Source organism: Acomys russatus, chromosome 4 (assembly GCF_903995435.1).
Source record: "Acomys russatus chromosome 4, mAcoRus1.1, whole genome shotgun sequence".
NCBI lineage: Eukaryota > Metazoa > Chordata > Mammalia > Rodentia > Muridae > Acomys > Acomys russatus.
The window spans coordinates 48399143-48416546 of record NC_067140.1 but is presented as its reverse complement, the minus strand read 5'-3'; the positions used below and the strand labels follow the sequence as shown (position 1 = coordinate 48416546).

The 17404-nt window shown below is 36.7% G+C and overlaps 1 protein-coding gene and 1 pseudogene across 1 annotated transcript; one reads left to right on the top strand and one right to left on the bottom strand.

Annotated features, from left to right (window-relative positions):
* Nucleotides 1-5749: 5749 nt before the first annotated feature.
* On the bottom strand, nucleotides 5750-7003 carry LOC127188423 (olfactory receptor 4K13-like; annotated as a pseudogene).
* An 8147-nt stretch (nucleotides 7004-15150) lies between these two features.
* On the top strand, nucleotides 15151-16098 carry LOC127188422 (olfactory receptor 4F3/4F16/4F29). The gene has a single exon (XM_051144887.1). The coding sequence runs from the start codon at nucleotides 15157-15159 to the stop codon at nucleotides 16096-16098; it is 942 nt and encodes a 313-aa protein (XP_051000844.1). The 5' UTR covers nucleotides 15151-15156.
* Nucleotides 16099-17404: the final 1306 nt, after the last annotated feature.

The window sequence follows — 17404 nt, the reverse complement described above, 5'->3', positions numbered from 1 at the left end:
CCCAATTGGGAAAAGGGTTAAGCAAATCAGGGATAGTATTTATGGTCCAGTTTCTAAATGTTGAGAGATTCCAGGCTTAATAGGAGTCCTGTTTGGGACAGACTGAAATGCTGGACTGAGGCACCTGTGGGTGGAGCAAGGAGGATGTAGGATGTTAGCATTCAGCATGCTGAGAGGAATGAATTCTGTGAGGTCTGATCCAGTGACAATGTCCAGTTCTTTTTTCCTGAAAGCATAATTTCTCATAAGCACTACACAGTCCTAACATTATAATTGTATGAGTTGTATGGGATATACCTAACAAAGAAGGCTGATTCTCTGCTCATTGTGTGAGCAAAAGTAAGACATCTGCAAATCTTCCTTCATGCCATACTACGAATGGCATCTAGTAATAAGTCCCAGGGAATCCGTGACCAATATGAAGCTTGTCTATGCATATGCATTCATATTTCAGAGCTATTCCCATGTAATGGGATTATCAATATAAGTTAGCTGCTTGTTCTGCAGCTTGAATTCTTTACATCCTGATTGCATCCCCCTCTAACACCTCCTGATCCCCACCCCTCCCTCATCCCCTTTCCCTCTCTCCCTTAGTCCTCAGAAAGGGGAATCCTCCTTCCCTAACATCTGACCTCAGCTTATCCAGTGTCCCCTGTTCTATATATAATATTTTCCTCTGTGGCCTGGCAAGCCCATCCTGCCAGGGGGGAAGTAAACAACACTAGGAGGCCCCAGTCCACGTCAGAGGTAGTCCCTACTCCCCGTATTGTGGGACCCACAAGGGGACTGTTCTGCCTATGTACTACAACTGAGCTGAGTGTCTAGATCCTTACCTTTCATGGTCCTTGGTTGGTGTATCTGTCTCTGAAGTAACCCTCTCCTCCATTCAGAGTTTTAAAAAAATATTTTATTAATTTATTCATATTACATTTAAATTCTTATCCCATCCCTTGTATCCTCTCATTCCTCCCTCCCTCCCACTTTCACCCTAATCTCCTCCCCTATGACTGTGACTGAGGGCGACCTCTTCCCCCTGTATATGCTCATAGGGTATCAAATCTCTTCTTGGTAGCCTGCTATCCTTCCTCTGAGTGCTACCAGTTCTCCCCTTCCAGGGGACGTGGTCACATACGGAACACCAGAGTTCATGTGAAAGTCAGTCTCCACTCTCCACTCAACTGTGGAGAGTGTCCTGTCCATTGGCTACGTCTGGGTAGGGGTTTAAAGTTTTCTGCATGTATTGTCATTCGGAGTTTTTAAGTGTATATTTTATTTATTATAATTTATTCACCATAGCTCCCATTTGTTATCCCCTCCCTCTCATTTTCCCATTGCCAACCTCCCTCCCTCTCCCCTCTTCTAGACTCTGGGAACAGCCTATCATCAGGGTAGTCTGCATCTCCTTCCACTGTGTGCCCACTAGGCCCTCTTACCAAGGGGCAGAGGCTAAGTAGTGGGCCCCTGAATGCGCGGTAGAGGTTAAGCAGCGGTTCCCCTCTTCTTATGCCCCCGTGTGGAGAATCAGCAGTTTATTGGCTACATCTGAAAAACTGGTCTTGATTCTTTACATGTGTTGTTCTTTACTGCATCATCAGTTTGTGGAGCTCCCTGTGTGCCTCGACCCACAGGCCTTGTTGGTCTCCCCATGGAGCCCCTGCTCCCCCGAGAGTGGGCAGCCCTGTCTAGTCCATGGTTTTAGTTGAATTTCTTTGATTTTATCTCCATTTAGTTTATGTTGGCGATCAGCTTGCTGCATATAGACTTTCTTTTGGTTTTGGTATGAGCCTTACATCCCTAATCTCTCTAAGACTTTAAAAATTAATGGGTGTTGGCTTTTTTTCTAATGCTTTTTAAGCATCTAAGGAGATGATCATGTGGATTTATTTCTCTCTGTGTATATGACAGATTACATTGATGGATTTCCATATATTGAACCATCTCTGCATGCCTGGGATGAAGCCTACTTGGTCATGATGTGTGATATTTGTTGTGTTATTGGATTCTGTTTTTGAGTATTTTTACTGAGTATTTTTGTATCAATGACAGATTACATTGATGGATTTCCATATATTGAACCATCTCTGCATGCCTGGGATGAAGCCTACTTGGTCACGGTGTGTGATATATTTGATGTGTTATTGGATTCTGTTTTTGAATATTTTTACTGAATATTTTTGTATCAATGTTTATAAGAGAAACAGGTTGGAAATTCTCTTTCTTTATTGGGTCTTTTTGTGGTTTAGGTATCCAGGTCACAGTGACCTCATAGAATGACTTTTGTAACATCTCCTCTGTTTATATTTTGTGGAATAGTTTGAAGAGAATTGATATTATCTCTTCTTTGAAGATCTAGTAGATTTGTTCACTGAATTCATCTGGCTTGGGATTTTGTTGTTGTTGGGAGACTTTTGATGACTGGTTCTATTTCATTAGAGGTTATAGGTATATTTAGTTTAACTGATCTTGATTTAACTGTGGTGAGTGTTATCTATCAAGGAAATCATCAGTTTTCTTTAGATTTTTCAATTTTGCAGAGTATAGACTTTTGAAATAAGAGTTAATAGTTCTTTGAATTTCCTCAATGTCTGTTGTTATGTTCCCCCGTTCACTTCTGATTTCCTTAATTTGTATACTGTCTCTGTATTTTAGATAAGAGTTTGTCTATCTTGCTGACTTTCTCAAAGAATCAGCTATTGGTGTTGTTAATTCTTTGTATTGCTCTCTTGTGTCTAATTTAGTGACTTCATCCCTGTGATTATTTCCTGTCAAGCACTCCTCTTGAGTGTGTTTGCATCTTTTTGTTCTAGAGATTTTAGTTGGTCTTTTAAATTGCTAGTATGAGATCTCTCCAATTTCTTTGTGAAGATACTAAATGTTAATACATTTCCTCTAAGCGCTGCTTTCATTGTGTCCCACAAGTTTGGGTATGTTGTGCCTTCATTTTTGTTGCATTCTAGAAAGTCTTTAGTGTCTTACTTTATTTTTTCCTTGGCCCATTGGTCATGGAGTAGAGAGTTGCTCAGTTTCCATGATTTTGTAGGCTTTCTGTTGTTTTTGTTGCTATTGAAGTCTAGCTTTAATCAATCATGGTTTGACAAAATACAAGGGGTTATTTTAGTATTGTTTTATTTATTGAGACTTCCATTGTGTCCAAGTATATGTTCAACTTTGGAGAATGCTCCTTGAGGAGTTGAGAAGAAGTTATATTCTTTTGTGTTTGGGTTAAGTGTTATGTAAATACTTGTTAGGTAAATTTGATTTGAAACATCTGTTAGTTTCATTATTTCTCTGATTTGTTACTCTCTGGATAACCTGTCCATTGTTGAGACTGGGGTGTTGAAATAAACTACTACTAAAGTGTGTGGTTTGATGGGTTACTTAGGCTTTAGTAATGTTTCTTTTTCAAATGTGGTTGCTCTTACATTTGGGGCATAATTATTCAGAATTGACATGTTATGTTGGTGGAATTTTTTCTTTGATAAGGCTAAAGTGTGTTTCCCCATCTCTTTTGATTAATTTTGGTTGAATCTCTATTTTTTTTTAGACATTAGAATGGCTACTCCAGATTGCTTCTTGGGTCCATTATCTTGTAAAATCTAGTTCCAGCCCTTTACTCTGAGTTAATATCTACCTTTGTTGCTGAGGTGTGTTGTAATCAGAAGAATGATGGATCCTGTTTTTATATCCATTCTGTTAGTGTCTATTTCTTTTTTTTTTTTTCTTTTGAGAATTGAGGCCACATCTGTTGGGAGATAATAAGGACTAATGATTTTTAATTCCTGTTATTTTGATGGTGGTGTTGGTAGTGGTAGTGTGTGTTTGTGTGTGTATGTATGTGTGTGTGTTCACGCACACACGAGTGCACACACATGTTTGTTTGTGTGTGTGTGTCTGTGTGTTTTTCTATTATTTTGTTATTTCTGGTGTGCAACTATTTCCTGTGTTCCCCTGAGAATAGATAACCTCCTTTTGTTGGATTTTTTTCTTTTTAGTATCCAATATTAGACTGGATTTATAGGTAGAGATTTTTTACATTTTGTTTTGTCATGGAAAATATTGTTTTCTCCATCTATGTTGATTGAATGTTTTGCTGGGTATAGCAGTCTGAGGTGGCATCTGTGGTCTCTTAGATACTGCAAGCCATCTGCCCAGGCTCTTCTGGCTTTTAAAGTCTCAGTTGGAAAGTCTGGTATACCTACTAGGTCTTCCTTTATATATTACTTGGACTCTTTTCATTGTGGCTTTCATTATCATTTCTTCGTTCTGTACATTTGGTATTTTTATTATTATGTGGCAGGAGGATTTTCTTTTTAAAGCCAATCTATTTGGCATTCTGTAAGGCATCTTACATATTTTTTCTATGATTTTGTTGAAAATATTTTCTGTGACTTTGAGCTTGTATTCTTCCCCTTCTTTTATTCCTATTATTCTTAGCTTTGCTTTTCTCATGCTGTCCCAAATTTCCTGGATGTTTGTGTTCAAAACTTTTTAGATTCAACATTTTCTTTATCAATTTCCTTTATCATATCTTCTACGCCTGAGATTATCTCTTCCATCTCTTGCACATGTAATCTCTGTTCTTTCACCTAGGTCCTCCATCTCCAAGATTCCCTCAGTTTGTGTTTTCTCTACTGCTTTTATTTCCATTTTCAGGTATGGTTGTGCACAGGGAATAGAGAGTAGCTTACTGCTGCTGGACTTGCCCAGGGATACCCAATAGGAAGAGGTATGGGGCATATGGATCTCATCTGTCTGTTCCAGAAGGCAGCAGTCCTCCAAGTACGCAGCCTGGGCTATGCGTCAGGAATGGGGTGATTTGGTATGGTGTTATCACTGTATTTTAATCTGACATTTGAAAAATAACAGCTTTATTTTATCTTATTATGATGAATTATTATGCACATGATAATTTTAAGAATATTTGAAATGTCAAAGATGATATTTAAAATTTTATTCACAAATAAATGTGTTGTAATGATACAACTCTATTTTATTTTTGTAAAATTGTTTATTATATGTTTTAAACTGCATCAATTATATAAATATATATAATTAGTAAGGAAGGTTGTGGACACTCTCAGAAAGATTATATTCATGATTTTATTTAAATAATAAACAATACACTAAAGTATAAATTTTAATTCTTGGAACTCTGATCATTGAGAAAATCAACAATAGCTTTTCTTTGACAGCTGTTTAATTTTAATTAAGGTAATTAAATCAAAACTAATTAAACTCTTCTGAAATTTAATGTGCAGTTTATAACATGTTTTATTCTGTCTCAGTTTTTTAAATTCTATTTTACTGTTTTACGGAAATCTGGAATAAGGTAAAAGTAATAATGTTGCCATGTTACAAAGTGTGAGTAAAAGTTTGTGAGTTGTGCTTAAGCAGATTATTAATTTTATGATGTTTGAAGAGAAATATTAAGTAAATTTTAAGTAAAATTTTGCCTAAGAGCCTGACAAACACATTTAGGTTTGCCTTCATATTACAGTGGATTTTTAAAGAATAAATTCAACACTTCTCTCATAAAAACTCATGATTTTTAAATTCTTTCTGAAATAATTTACAATGTTTTGAATCATTAAAAGCTTCAATATCCAGAAGTATATTAAGCCTATTACATATCAAAAGACTATATGTAATTTGTACAAAATTATTAATAAGATTTCAACCTCTCATTATTTAGTGAGATGTGAATTTTCAATATTTTAATGAGTTTTCTTGGCATTATGTATTTGCTTTGCTATTTATGAAATAGCTTTTTAATGTCTCCATAATTTTTCATTACTTTATTTCTCAGTGTATAAATGGCTGGATTTAGGAGAGGTCCAAAACCAGAGTTAAATACATAAAAAGATGTTCAACTAGGTGAATTTGATGGGTCACACACAAATAAAGAGGTAGGTCCCCAAATAATTTTCCCCACTGTGATGGTGGCAGTATATGGGGATGGGGCCTTAGATGCCCCAGATTTAGAGCTCTGTTGAACAGTGAGAAGAATGTATGTGCACAATAGGAGCAACAGAATAAAGCAGGTTACACCCACAGCTCCACAGTCAGTATCTTCTAAAGTATTTCAATCGTGGGAACCCATGCAGGCTAGGTTGATTGCCAGTGGTACGTCACAGGTGAAACTGATAGTTTCTAATTGGCTACAGAGAGGTAGCTGCAAAACTGCACAAGATGATGGACTCATGGAATGGACAAAGCCAATGGTCTAGGAAGTCTCCACTAGCTCAGTATAACATTTCAGGATCACAATGGTGAAATAGTGGAGTGGTTTGCAGATGGACACATTGTGGTCGTAAGCCATTACTACCAGCAGTACCATTTCTCCGGCAGCAATACAGTGGGAAGAGAAGACCTGCTGTGTACAGCCTGCAAAGGAAATAGTATTATTTTTCCTCAGAATGTCTATGATCCTTTAGGAGTGGTGACTAAAGAAAACAAAATATAATCCAAGGACTTCTTTGTCCAAAAGACATACATGGGGGAGTGGAGATTGTAAGACCATTATGACAATATTTCTAGACACAATGAACATATTAAACATAGAAATATGGTGAGGAGTAAGACCTGAAGATTCTGTAGGTGGAAAAGTCAAAAAATAACAAATTCTTACACCATGGACTCATTCTTTCCATCCAGTTGACTCAGGGTGTCTTTAGAAATAACTTGCACACAAAGAAAGACCAATTAAATGGATATGGAAAATGTCTTAGTCAAATCTGACCTTCCCATTGAAAGCCAAAATCTATACCTAAAACAGAAAACTAAATGTTAAAACAAGACTTTGCTCATTTTGAGAAACATTGCTGTCCAAATGAAAGCTAATGAGCCAACTCCAACTCCTCAAAAAGAGAGTCATCAGGCTTAACTGTTATACACATGCTCTATTAGGAAATTCCTCTTATTATTAGTGCAGGGCAGAAGCAAGACAGCAATGAAAAAGCTTAATAATATATATGGTTTTACCAGGAAGGGAGTTTTTGCCCATTAGTCTAGTAAAACGTGGTCTGAGGGAGTAATCGGCAGCTATAACACTTTATGTCTGAAGCGAGGTTTATACTTTGGACCGGATAGGAATCACATTGAATTTTAGTACAAAAGTTCTATTAGGACCTTACCATTTTATTGTACCCAATGTAATGACTCCTTTGATCATCAGTACAATCATTTGTGTGGCATCATGTAATCTGAATTAAAATGTTTGATTAAAGCTCTAAAGTAGATTTTGAAAAACATTAGTTGGAGAGAAGGTGTACAGAATACAATATAAGAAACACACAGCTCAATTGGTCTCCTTGAGGAGCTCCTGACCCATTCCACAACTCTTTCATAAGTCTCCCTGTGCTCCAAATTGAAGTTGTACAAACAAAGCTGCTTTGAACATAGTTGAGTATATATCCTTGTTGTGTTGTGGAACATCTTAGGGTATATGCCCAGGCATAGAATAGCTGGGTCTTGAGGTAGCCCCATTCCCAATTTTCTGAGACAGTGCCAGATTGATTTCCAAAGTAGTTGTACAGTTTTGGACTCTCACCAGCAATGGAAGAATGTTCCCCTCTCCCCACAGCCTTGCCAGCATGTGTTGTCCCTTGAGTTTTTGATCTTAGCCATTCTGATAGGTGTAAGATGGAATCTCAGAGTCATTTTGATTTGCCTTTCCCAGATGACTAGTGATGTTGAACATTTCTTTGTTTCTGAGTCATTCAATATTCCTCTATTGAGAATTCTGCTTAGTTCTGTACCCCAAATGTAATTGGATTATTGGATTTGGTGGTATTTCATTTCCTGAGTGTTTAATGTATTCCAGATATTAGCCCTTTGTCAGATCTAAGGTTGGTGAAGATCTTTTGCCAGTGTGTAGGCTGGTTTTTTTTTTTTTCTGTTGACAGGGCCCTTTGCTTTACAGAAGCTTTTCAGTTTCACAAAGTCCCTTTTATTAAGTCTTGATTTTAGAGCCTGAGCTGTTGGTGTTCTGTTCAGGAAGTTGTCCGCTGTGAGTTCAAAGCTCTCCCGCACTTTTTCTTTCTCAGTCAGTTTCACAGCCTCTGATTCTCTGCTCCTTGGGGAATGAAGGTGCCATTGTGTTCATCTTCTCCTCTATCAGAACATCTAAATCCACTTGCCAGTTCTCTGTTCTGAGGCCAGTATTTGGATTAACTGCAAAGCAGGACCAGGAAGTTCATAATCTGAGCCTTGTATTTTTGAGATCACTAATATAGCTGGGAATCATCTCTCAAGCAGTGTTGCCTTACAGAGTGCTCCAAGCCAGCCACATGCTTGGAGATGATTTCTTTCAAACCACCCCTGCCCCTTGTTTTTGAACTGGTCACAAGGATTCCAGTAGGAATGTTTTTCTATAACCTCACTATAATTAACTAATCCTGACCCTCAACCAGAAAGCTCCAGCCAGAGAGCTGCAAACTTGAATTTTTCTCTTATATTCTGTTGGTGATGCTTACATCTGTGGTTCCTGTTCTATTACCTAGGTTTTCCATCTCTAGGATTCCATCAGTTTGTGTTTTCTGTATTGCTTCTATTTCCATTTTCAGATCTTGAACATTTTGTTCATTTTATTCACTTGTTTAATTATATTTTCCTGTATTTCTTTGAAGGATTTATTCATTTTCTCTTTTTTTGCAGGCCCCTTTTTAGTTTCATAAAATTGGATTTAAGATCATTTTCCTGTGACTTATTAGTGTTGGAATGTCCAGGCCTTGATGTAAGAGTATAGCTGGGATCTGGTGGTGTCGTATTATCCTGGATGCTGTTTAATGTGTTCTTACTCTGACCTTTAGTTTTGGGGCTATTGCAAGTTTTAGTGCTGATTTTTTAGTATATCTTTGTTTGATGGTTGTTTTCAGGATTTCCTTCCTTGTTTTCTGTTTCTTTTCTGGTCTTCAGGCCTGAGTAGCCTCATGTTCTCTTAACCATGGCATCTTCAGGTTCAGTGACGTGTCTCTGCAGGGGGTTTTGTGGCCTGTGTGACCCTTGAGATACCTAGATCCAACTTGGCCCTTGAGGAAAGTAGAATTCTGCTGAAGTTTTGAGCTGGAACATGGAGCTCAGGGTATGGTATATATTTTATGGCTCTTTGATGTGCTTTAAGGGGAGTTAGAACTTGGACTTGTGGGCCTGCTCTGTACTATTAATTAGGCACTTTTAATTGTGTTATTGAGTACAGGATTATTGAGAACCTGGATTGTTATGACACATGCATTGATCTCTAAGTCAAGTATCAAACTAACACCATCTTCATTCAATTAGTAGTTCTTTTGTCAACTTGTCTTTTTTGCCATATGTATATGTATATGTGTATGTATATATATGTATATATATGGAACTTTAAATATTCAAAATTACATATAAACTCATTTTTTTCATGTATGTTCTTTTTTACCACATTCTCTTTTCTCAGATTCTTACAAAAGTTTATAAAATTTCATTTTCAGCAGTTGAACAAATTGTATTTTAATTTCTAAGCATCTAGAGATTGATCAGTGTTTAAGCATATTCACTGTTCTTTAATAATACATAGCTCCAGGGGTATAATACCTTTTTCTGAGTCCTGTGAGCATCTACACTCATATGTATACACACACACACACACACACACACAGACACACACACACACACACACACACCCCATAAACAATAATTAAAAATAATAAAAATAAAATTTAAAAAATGAACCCAGAAAAGGGCTCAAACAAATAGCATAGCATTCAGAGAGACTGGGATTATCTATTCCTTGTGCTTTCTTGGGTGTGGCTAACCTTTTCCATTGAAGTTTTCCTTTTAGAGCCTTCTATAAAGCCAAATTTGTAGATAGATACTGGTTCAATTTCTTTGGATTGTGGAATGTTTTGCTTTCTGCATCTATTGTGACTGAAAGTGTTGCTGGGCATAATAGTCTGAGCTAACATTCAGTTATTCTCTTGTGTCTGCTTGTTCTTTTCCCTTGCTACTTTTAATATTCATTCTTTGTTCTGTATGTTTAGTGTTTTGACTATTATGAATCATGGGGAATTTATTTTCTAGTCCAGTTTATTTGATTTTCTGTATATTTTTTATACCTTGAAAAGCACATCTTTCTTTAGGTTAGGGAATTTTCTTTCTACAGTTTAGCTGAAAATATTTTTTATGTGCCAAAGACCTGGTTTTCTTCTATTCTCTCAAATTTTGTTACTTATAGAATTGGTCTACCCACAGTGTCCAAGATTTCCTGAATATTTTTTTTTGCCTGGACTTTTTATATTTAACATTTTGTTTGATTAGATAGAATTTTCTTATATCTTGTCCTCAATGCTAAAGATTCTGTCTTCCAACTCTTGTGCTTTGTTGATAAGGCTTACCTCTGGGGCTTTTGACTTTCTAAAATTTTAATAACCAGTTTTAGCTCAGTTTGCATCTTCTTTATTGATTCTACTTCCACTTTTATGTCTTAAACAATTTTCATCATTTATTTTCATTGTTTTACACACTTTATTGGTTGATTTATTCATATTCTATTTAAGATCCATGAACATATCTAAAAAGCTATTTTGAAGTCCTTGTCTTATGCTTCAGCTATATTGCATTAGAGCTACTGTACTAAGGTTGATTCTAGTGAAGATATATTGTCTTGTGTATTAATGTTTGTGGATTTTGGACTGGTGTCTAGGAATCTTAGTTTGGAAATGATAGGTGTTGATATCTATTTCTGTCTTTGTTAGGTGTGTATTCCATCTCTTGTTTCTGTTGCCTCTTTGGAATATAGGAAAGTGTGGTGGCTGTGAGTTGACATAGAGGGCATTGTCAACACTCACAGAATGTCATGAAACTATAAGCAGAAAGAATGTAGGAACGAGGGGATAGGGAGAAGTGCTGCGGACTTGATATAGTGGTTGTTTTAATGAATGCACAGAGTCCTGTGATTACCTGCTTTAAATTTATATAAGATCAAGCTTGTCAAAAGTCAAGTCTGTATGGAGAAGGTGCTACAATATTTTACCACTAACCAGGGAACTGTGGGCAGTTGGTACCTGCTAAGGAAGGAACAGTTATTCTTTGGGACTTTGACCATGGTAGTTTTTTCAAGTTCCAGTGCATGTCCTCATACCCTTCCACAAAGGGGCAATATTAAATGGTTTCATTGGTTAATTGAAACAAATAAAAGGACATAAAGCAGAAAGGCATGTGCTCAAATAAACCTTGAATGAATTGAAAGTTGAAAATTATAGTTGCATATATTGGAGATATATATCAAAGAATAAAAATTAAAATTAGTAACAAATGAGGTAATTTTCAAAATATTTCCAGATAGCAAATTTTCTCCTCATAAGGGATTTACAAATATATTTCCCTCTAGTAACAGCTTCTCTATTTGGCTACTATGGGGAAAAATATTCCCATGGGATAATTGCTCAGGACATGTTTTACAGTCTCTCAGAAAATCTCAGATCTCTGCAGCACTACCTGGTCATTTCTTCCTAGACCTACAGTTAGCTTCCATACTAACAAATGTAGGACTATTTTCATCTACAATAATCCTGCACAAGATATAGTTGGTGCTCTGGGAAAGACCACATTTCCATCTGTAATGTCATTGTTGTTTTAACTCCTCTAGCACAAAAGGTAGGTGAGGAGGTAACAATATCAGGGAATAGGAGTTTCTCTGTTTTAAGGATGGACTGTGTGTGCATGTGTGTGTGTGTGTGTGTGTGTGTGTGTGTGTGTGTGTGTGTGTGTGTGTGTGATGAAGAGTTTCTGTTCAGGTATTCACTACTATTCCTATAAAATTGGGGGGTGATTACTTTTTTATGTCCTTAGAGTTTATGTACCATATTGATAAGATCATCTTCCTTGAACATTAGACTCATTAATTACTTTATTCAAGGTCTACGCTCATGCCGTGGAATTTATTTATCATGGATATTGAGTATTTAAAGAAGATTAAAAGTGTGGAGACAGGAAGATATTCTAATTACAAATATTTTTAAAACTTTTTTTTACAATTGTTGGTTTTTTTTCCAAATGAGTACTAAAGTACAGAGGGGAGGACAACCTATTGGGACTCTAGATGAGAGAAGCATGGGAGAATAGCAAAGTAGAAGGATCCAGAGAGTCCTAGAAACCTACAAGTAGAACATTATAATAGGCAGATTTGGGCCCAGGGATTGGGAGCTCAAACTAAGGCACCAGCCAAGGACAATACAGGCGGTAAAGTTTAAACCCCTACCCAGATCTAGCCAATGGTCAGAACATTCTCCACAGTTGAGTGGAGAGTGGGGTATGACTTTCTCATGTACTCTGGTGCCTCACATTTGACCATGACTCCTGGAGGGGAAGACCTGGTGGCACTCAGAGGAAGGACAGCAGGTTACCAAGAAGGATTTGGTACCCTATGAGCATATATAGGGGGAGGAAGTCCCCCTCAGTCACAGTCATAGAGGAGGGGAGTAAGGGGAAAATGGGAGGGAGGGAAGAATGGGAGGATATAAGGGATGGGATAACCATTGAGATGTAACAAGAATAATTTAATAAAAAATAAAAAAAAAAGAAAATGTTGTATGGCAGGAACAAGTAGTTTCATTTGTTTTCATAGTTTATTCATAGTTATTACTCACAGTTTATACTTAATTTAATTATTATTATCATACAAAACATTTTTGTACAAATAACAGGAAAAGTTAATTCAGTATATGAATTATTAGTTTTAATCCAGAAATCACATTTTACATTTTTATTTTTTTGTTACTCCTTCCTTTGGTAATTTTCTACAGGGCTTTCAGTTTATATATCAGAAATCCAGAGTCCTGGATTCTGTTTCCTTGATTTGCAAATAGAGTAAATATTCACTTTCTACTGTTGAGTCTCAAGTTTTTTTCAGCCAAATAATAGTAAACCTAGACTGAAATAGTTCAAAGCATTTACTAGGTGATTATATTTTCCCACACAAAGCTTTGATTTTTGTTTATCAGTAAAATATCTGTAGCCCTTCCATCAGTGCATTAGTTGTTCATATGTTTCCTTCTTACCAAGCCTTCATTCTGTCTATTCTTCCTCTACAGGCCAGGAATCCCTTCTCCACGATCTTACATTTCTGAGAATAAAAAAGCAGAAATCTTCTTGTAGATTGTGGACTGTGGGTTCAGGAGATGACAACAAAGCCATTTGACTTATTTGAAAATGTAAAGATTTGGCTGAGTGGTTATAAGCCAAAAACTGGAATTGAGACATGGTGAAAACTTCTGGAATGCTTGAGGCAAAGAGGTAAATTAAAGTGGTGTCATCAATTTCTGAAGTTGTGTCTGCAACTGAAGGGTGTCAGAAAACCTATTCTCCATCTCAGTGCTTCCTAAAGCAATAAAATTTTTAGGATTCAACCCCACTAGTACCCAACTTTAATTCCCATCTTTCCACCCCCTCAAGTTCATACCCACTCAAAATCTCAAAATGTCAGTCTTTTAGATACAGCTTTAGGTATATATGATCAAAGCTAAGAAAAATGTTGGCGGCACTTTCAAAGATTACTGACTACTTTGTTTTTATTTTTTAGTTAAAAATGCATTAAAAACTTGAAGCTTTGCAATTCAATTTACATCCTTTCAGATGGAGCAAAAATGATGTCATCAAATATCACCCCAGAAAGTAATAAAGCAAAATCTGAATACTTTGAAGGGGGCAGAAAAAAGGAACGGGAATGTGAAAATAGGGCAATAATGAAGAAAACTTCATGTTTCCTCTTTTAAAAGAACAACTGGAGGTGGAGACCTGGTGGCACTCAGAGTAAGCTACCAAGAAGAGACTTGATACCCTATGAGCATATACAGGAGGAGGAAGTCCCCCTCAGTCGCAGTCATAGGGGAGGGGAGTAAGGGGAAAATGGGAGAGAGGGAAGAATGGGAGGATACAAGGGATGGGATAACCATTGAGATGTAACAAGAATAAATTAATAATAAAAAAAGAACAGCTAGGAACATGTTAGGAAATGTATACAAACTGAATGGGTTTGCAGATGTGTTTTTCTTCTAAGGTAGCCACATGGGCATGTATATTAGCAGCAGAGAGTGTAAAATGTTAAATATTTGCGTATTTTTTGAGCCTAGACAAAAACCTTGCATACCAGGTCTAGATAGGCTTCAGAACAATCCTTATAGTGCTATGGCCAGTAGAGGCTTGCTATCATCTTGATGGACCTTGGAGGCAGATGAGAAAAGATTCAGTGGACCAGTGTGAAGTAATTAAGCTAAGAGGGGCAAACAAGTAACAAGAGCAAGGTCCCATGTGATTGCAACTATAGTCAACACATGAAGTTTTTAAATGGACAGACACAAAAAGTAGAATGTTTAACTAGAAAAAGTTCTAAGGAGTCATGCTTTAGAGTTGTTTCATAGGCATAACATTTCAAAGCTTTTTTTTCCAAAATGGCTTCTCTGTGTAGTCTTGTCTGTCCTGGACTCACTTTGTAGACCAGGCTGTCCTCGAACTCACAGCGATCCGCTTGCCTCTGCATTCCGAGTGCTGAGATGAAAGCTGTGCTCCACCACGCCCAGTAGTTTTTTGTTTTTTGTTTTTTTAAAGTTTCAGGTGTGGAGATGCTGGGAATCAAAGTTGTATTATGAAATATTGAATATCTGTTTCACAATAATATAAGATCTTCATAGTCACCAAACTGTACATTTAAACTGAACTAGTCAGGATGGTAATTTTATGTCATATTGTTTCTCTTTAAGCATCTTTTTTTGTGCAAATTTCATGCAAAATATCAAAATTGGAACAAAGTGAGGAAATGAGCCCATATTGCATGGTCATATATAACACTGTTTCCCAATCCATTCTTTTGTATTGTTAAGCAAATGTAATTTCTCCTTTTCACATCTCGTTTATTGGTGTGATATATGAAAATTTTTAGCTTTGTGTAATTTTAGGCTATGAGAGGTTTCATTGGTAGCTTTTTAAATGAAGTTTCAGTTATGATTTTATTATTATAGTATCATTAGTATCATCATTATTCAGCTTGTGTGATGAATTTTACTACTAAGTAGTTGTGTTTATAATGTGAGCAAAACCAATAAAACTACTTTCATTACTAATAATTATACTTTTTCACTAATTTTCTTAGTTCTCATAAGTGTTTCTACAGCTCAATTGGCTGAACCAATGGATGGAGAGAACCACACCATGGTGTCTGAATTTGTGTTTCTGGGACTCACCCACTCATGGGAGGTTCAGCTCCTCCTCCTTGTGTTATCCTCTGTGCTCTATGTTTTAAGCATGGCTGGGAACAGCCTCATTGTGTTCTCTGTGACCTGTGACCTTCACTTACACTCTCCCATGTACTTCCTACTGGCAGGCTTGTCCTTCATTGACTTGGTAGCCTGTTCTGTTACTTCCCCCAAGATGGTTTATGACTTGTTTAGAAAGCGCAAAGTCATCTCCTTTGGAGGCTGTATCACTCAGATCTTCTTTATTCATGTCGTTGGGGGTGTGGAGATGGTGCTGCTCATGGCTATGGCATTTGACAGATATGTGGCCATATGTAAGCCTCTGCACTACTTGACCATCATGAGCCCACGGATGTGTATTTTGTTTCTAGCTGGTGCTTGGGGCCTGGGCATTAGCCACTCATTGTTCCAGCTGGCTTTTATTATTAACTTACCCTTCTGTGGCCCAAATATGCTGGACAGCTTTTACTGTGACCTCCCTCGGCTTCTCAGATTGGCCTGTACAGACACCTACAAGCTGCAGTTCATGGTCACTATCAACAGTGGGTTCATCTGTGTTGGTTCTTTCTTATTGCTTCTCATCTCTTACATATTCATCTTTTTCAGTGTCTGGAAACACTCTTCAGGTGGTTCATCCAAAGCTGTCTCCACTCTCTCAGCTCACATCACTGTGGTGCTCTTTTTCTTTGGTCCTACACTGTTTATTTATACATGGCCTCACCCTCACTCCCAAATAGACAAATTTCTTGCTCTTTTTGATGCAGTACTTACTCCTTTTCTAAATCCAGTTGTCTACACATTCAGGAATAAAGAGATGAAGGAAGCAATAAAGAAAGTTTTCAAAACATTATTAACTTTCAAATTTTTTCATAAATAGTATAATAACATCTTTTATTGAATAATAATAATGTATCATGTATGAGGTATTTTTGAGATGGCAGGAGTAGTGTGCATAATTATTGAATCTTGTCTTGTAACTTCACAATGTTTTTTGTAATTTCAAAGAAGGAAGATTTAATCAAATAAAACTTTATATTGATTCAGGTGGTGTGCATAATATGCAGTATTATACCCCATTTACAGCTTAAGTTTTTCTTTTTTTTTATTTCAAGATTATCAGTTTATTATTGTTTTTAAGCTGTTTATATACTTACTAAGATACTAATTATACACTTTTAATAATTATTTTTAATAATGATGGGTATTTTTCTCTTTTCTTCGGTGTTAGAAAACATCCATGTCTCATCAAAGCTATTCTTTTGCTTATTACAAGCCATCATATTTCACTTTCATATTACTAAGCAGACACATCAGATCCAGCCTCTCCACCTAGCCATATCACACACAGTCTTTGCGAAGATCTAGCTTGTGAGTCTAGATGACCCTCAATGAATGCATTCTTCTCAACTTTCCAGGTCCCACGTCAAGTGCCCTGACATAATCTAACCATCCCTGGTTGCTCCTCAACCAAGCCCTAGGCTTTGGCCAGGACCCACCATGTCTGTTTCCCAATCTATAGTTTCCTCTGATGGCAAATCTAAGTTTACCCCAGCCATATCTACTTCCATACCCTGGTTTGGGTCAGGATGGATATCCTGGTCACCATGACAGACTCCTCTGCCCATCTGATATTATTTAATCTAAGCCATTTCCACGCTTCAGGCCCATCTCACCTACTCTGTCCCTATTAGAACACAACTAACTAAAGAAGGCTAAATGCCCAGTTTCATTGCAAAGAGCAAATGCTAGATCATGTCGCTATAGCACCTCAAAATATACTGGTTCTATAAATTATTTGCAAATTGAAACTACCTAGATGAATTGCAAGTCACAAAATATAAGAGAACAATAATAAACTTCATAAGATATTTCGAGGATTTAAAAACAGTCACAGAGATACAGGTTAATGGAATTAAGCATAAAGAACTTAAGGAGAATAAGTTTCTGAGTGATGTCCAAGAAAACACCAACATCAGTCTGACAGAAATGATGAAGACAATCCAGGACTTGAGAACAGAATTCTGTAAGGAGATAGGAACACTGAAGAGAAGTCAAGCTGAAATCTTTCCAATGATTCAATAAGAAAACAGTACAATTACAATGAACCAATTAGAAGACAGAATATTAGAACTCAAAAATAATGTAATAGAGATTGATACCAAATGAGAAAGAAATATAATTTT

Coding starts and splice junctions, on each gene's coding strand:
- LOC127188422 (XM_051144887.1), top strand. CDS start 15,157: ATGGATGGAGAGAACCACACCATGGTGTCTGAATTTGTGTTTCTGGGA.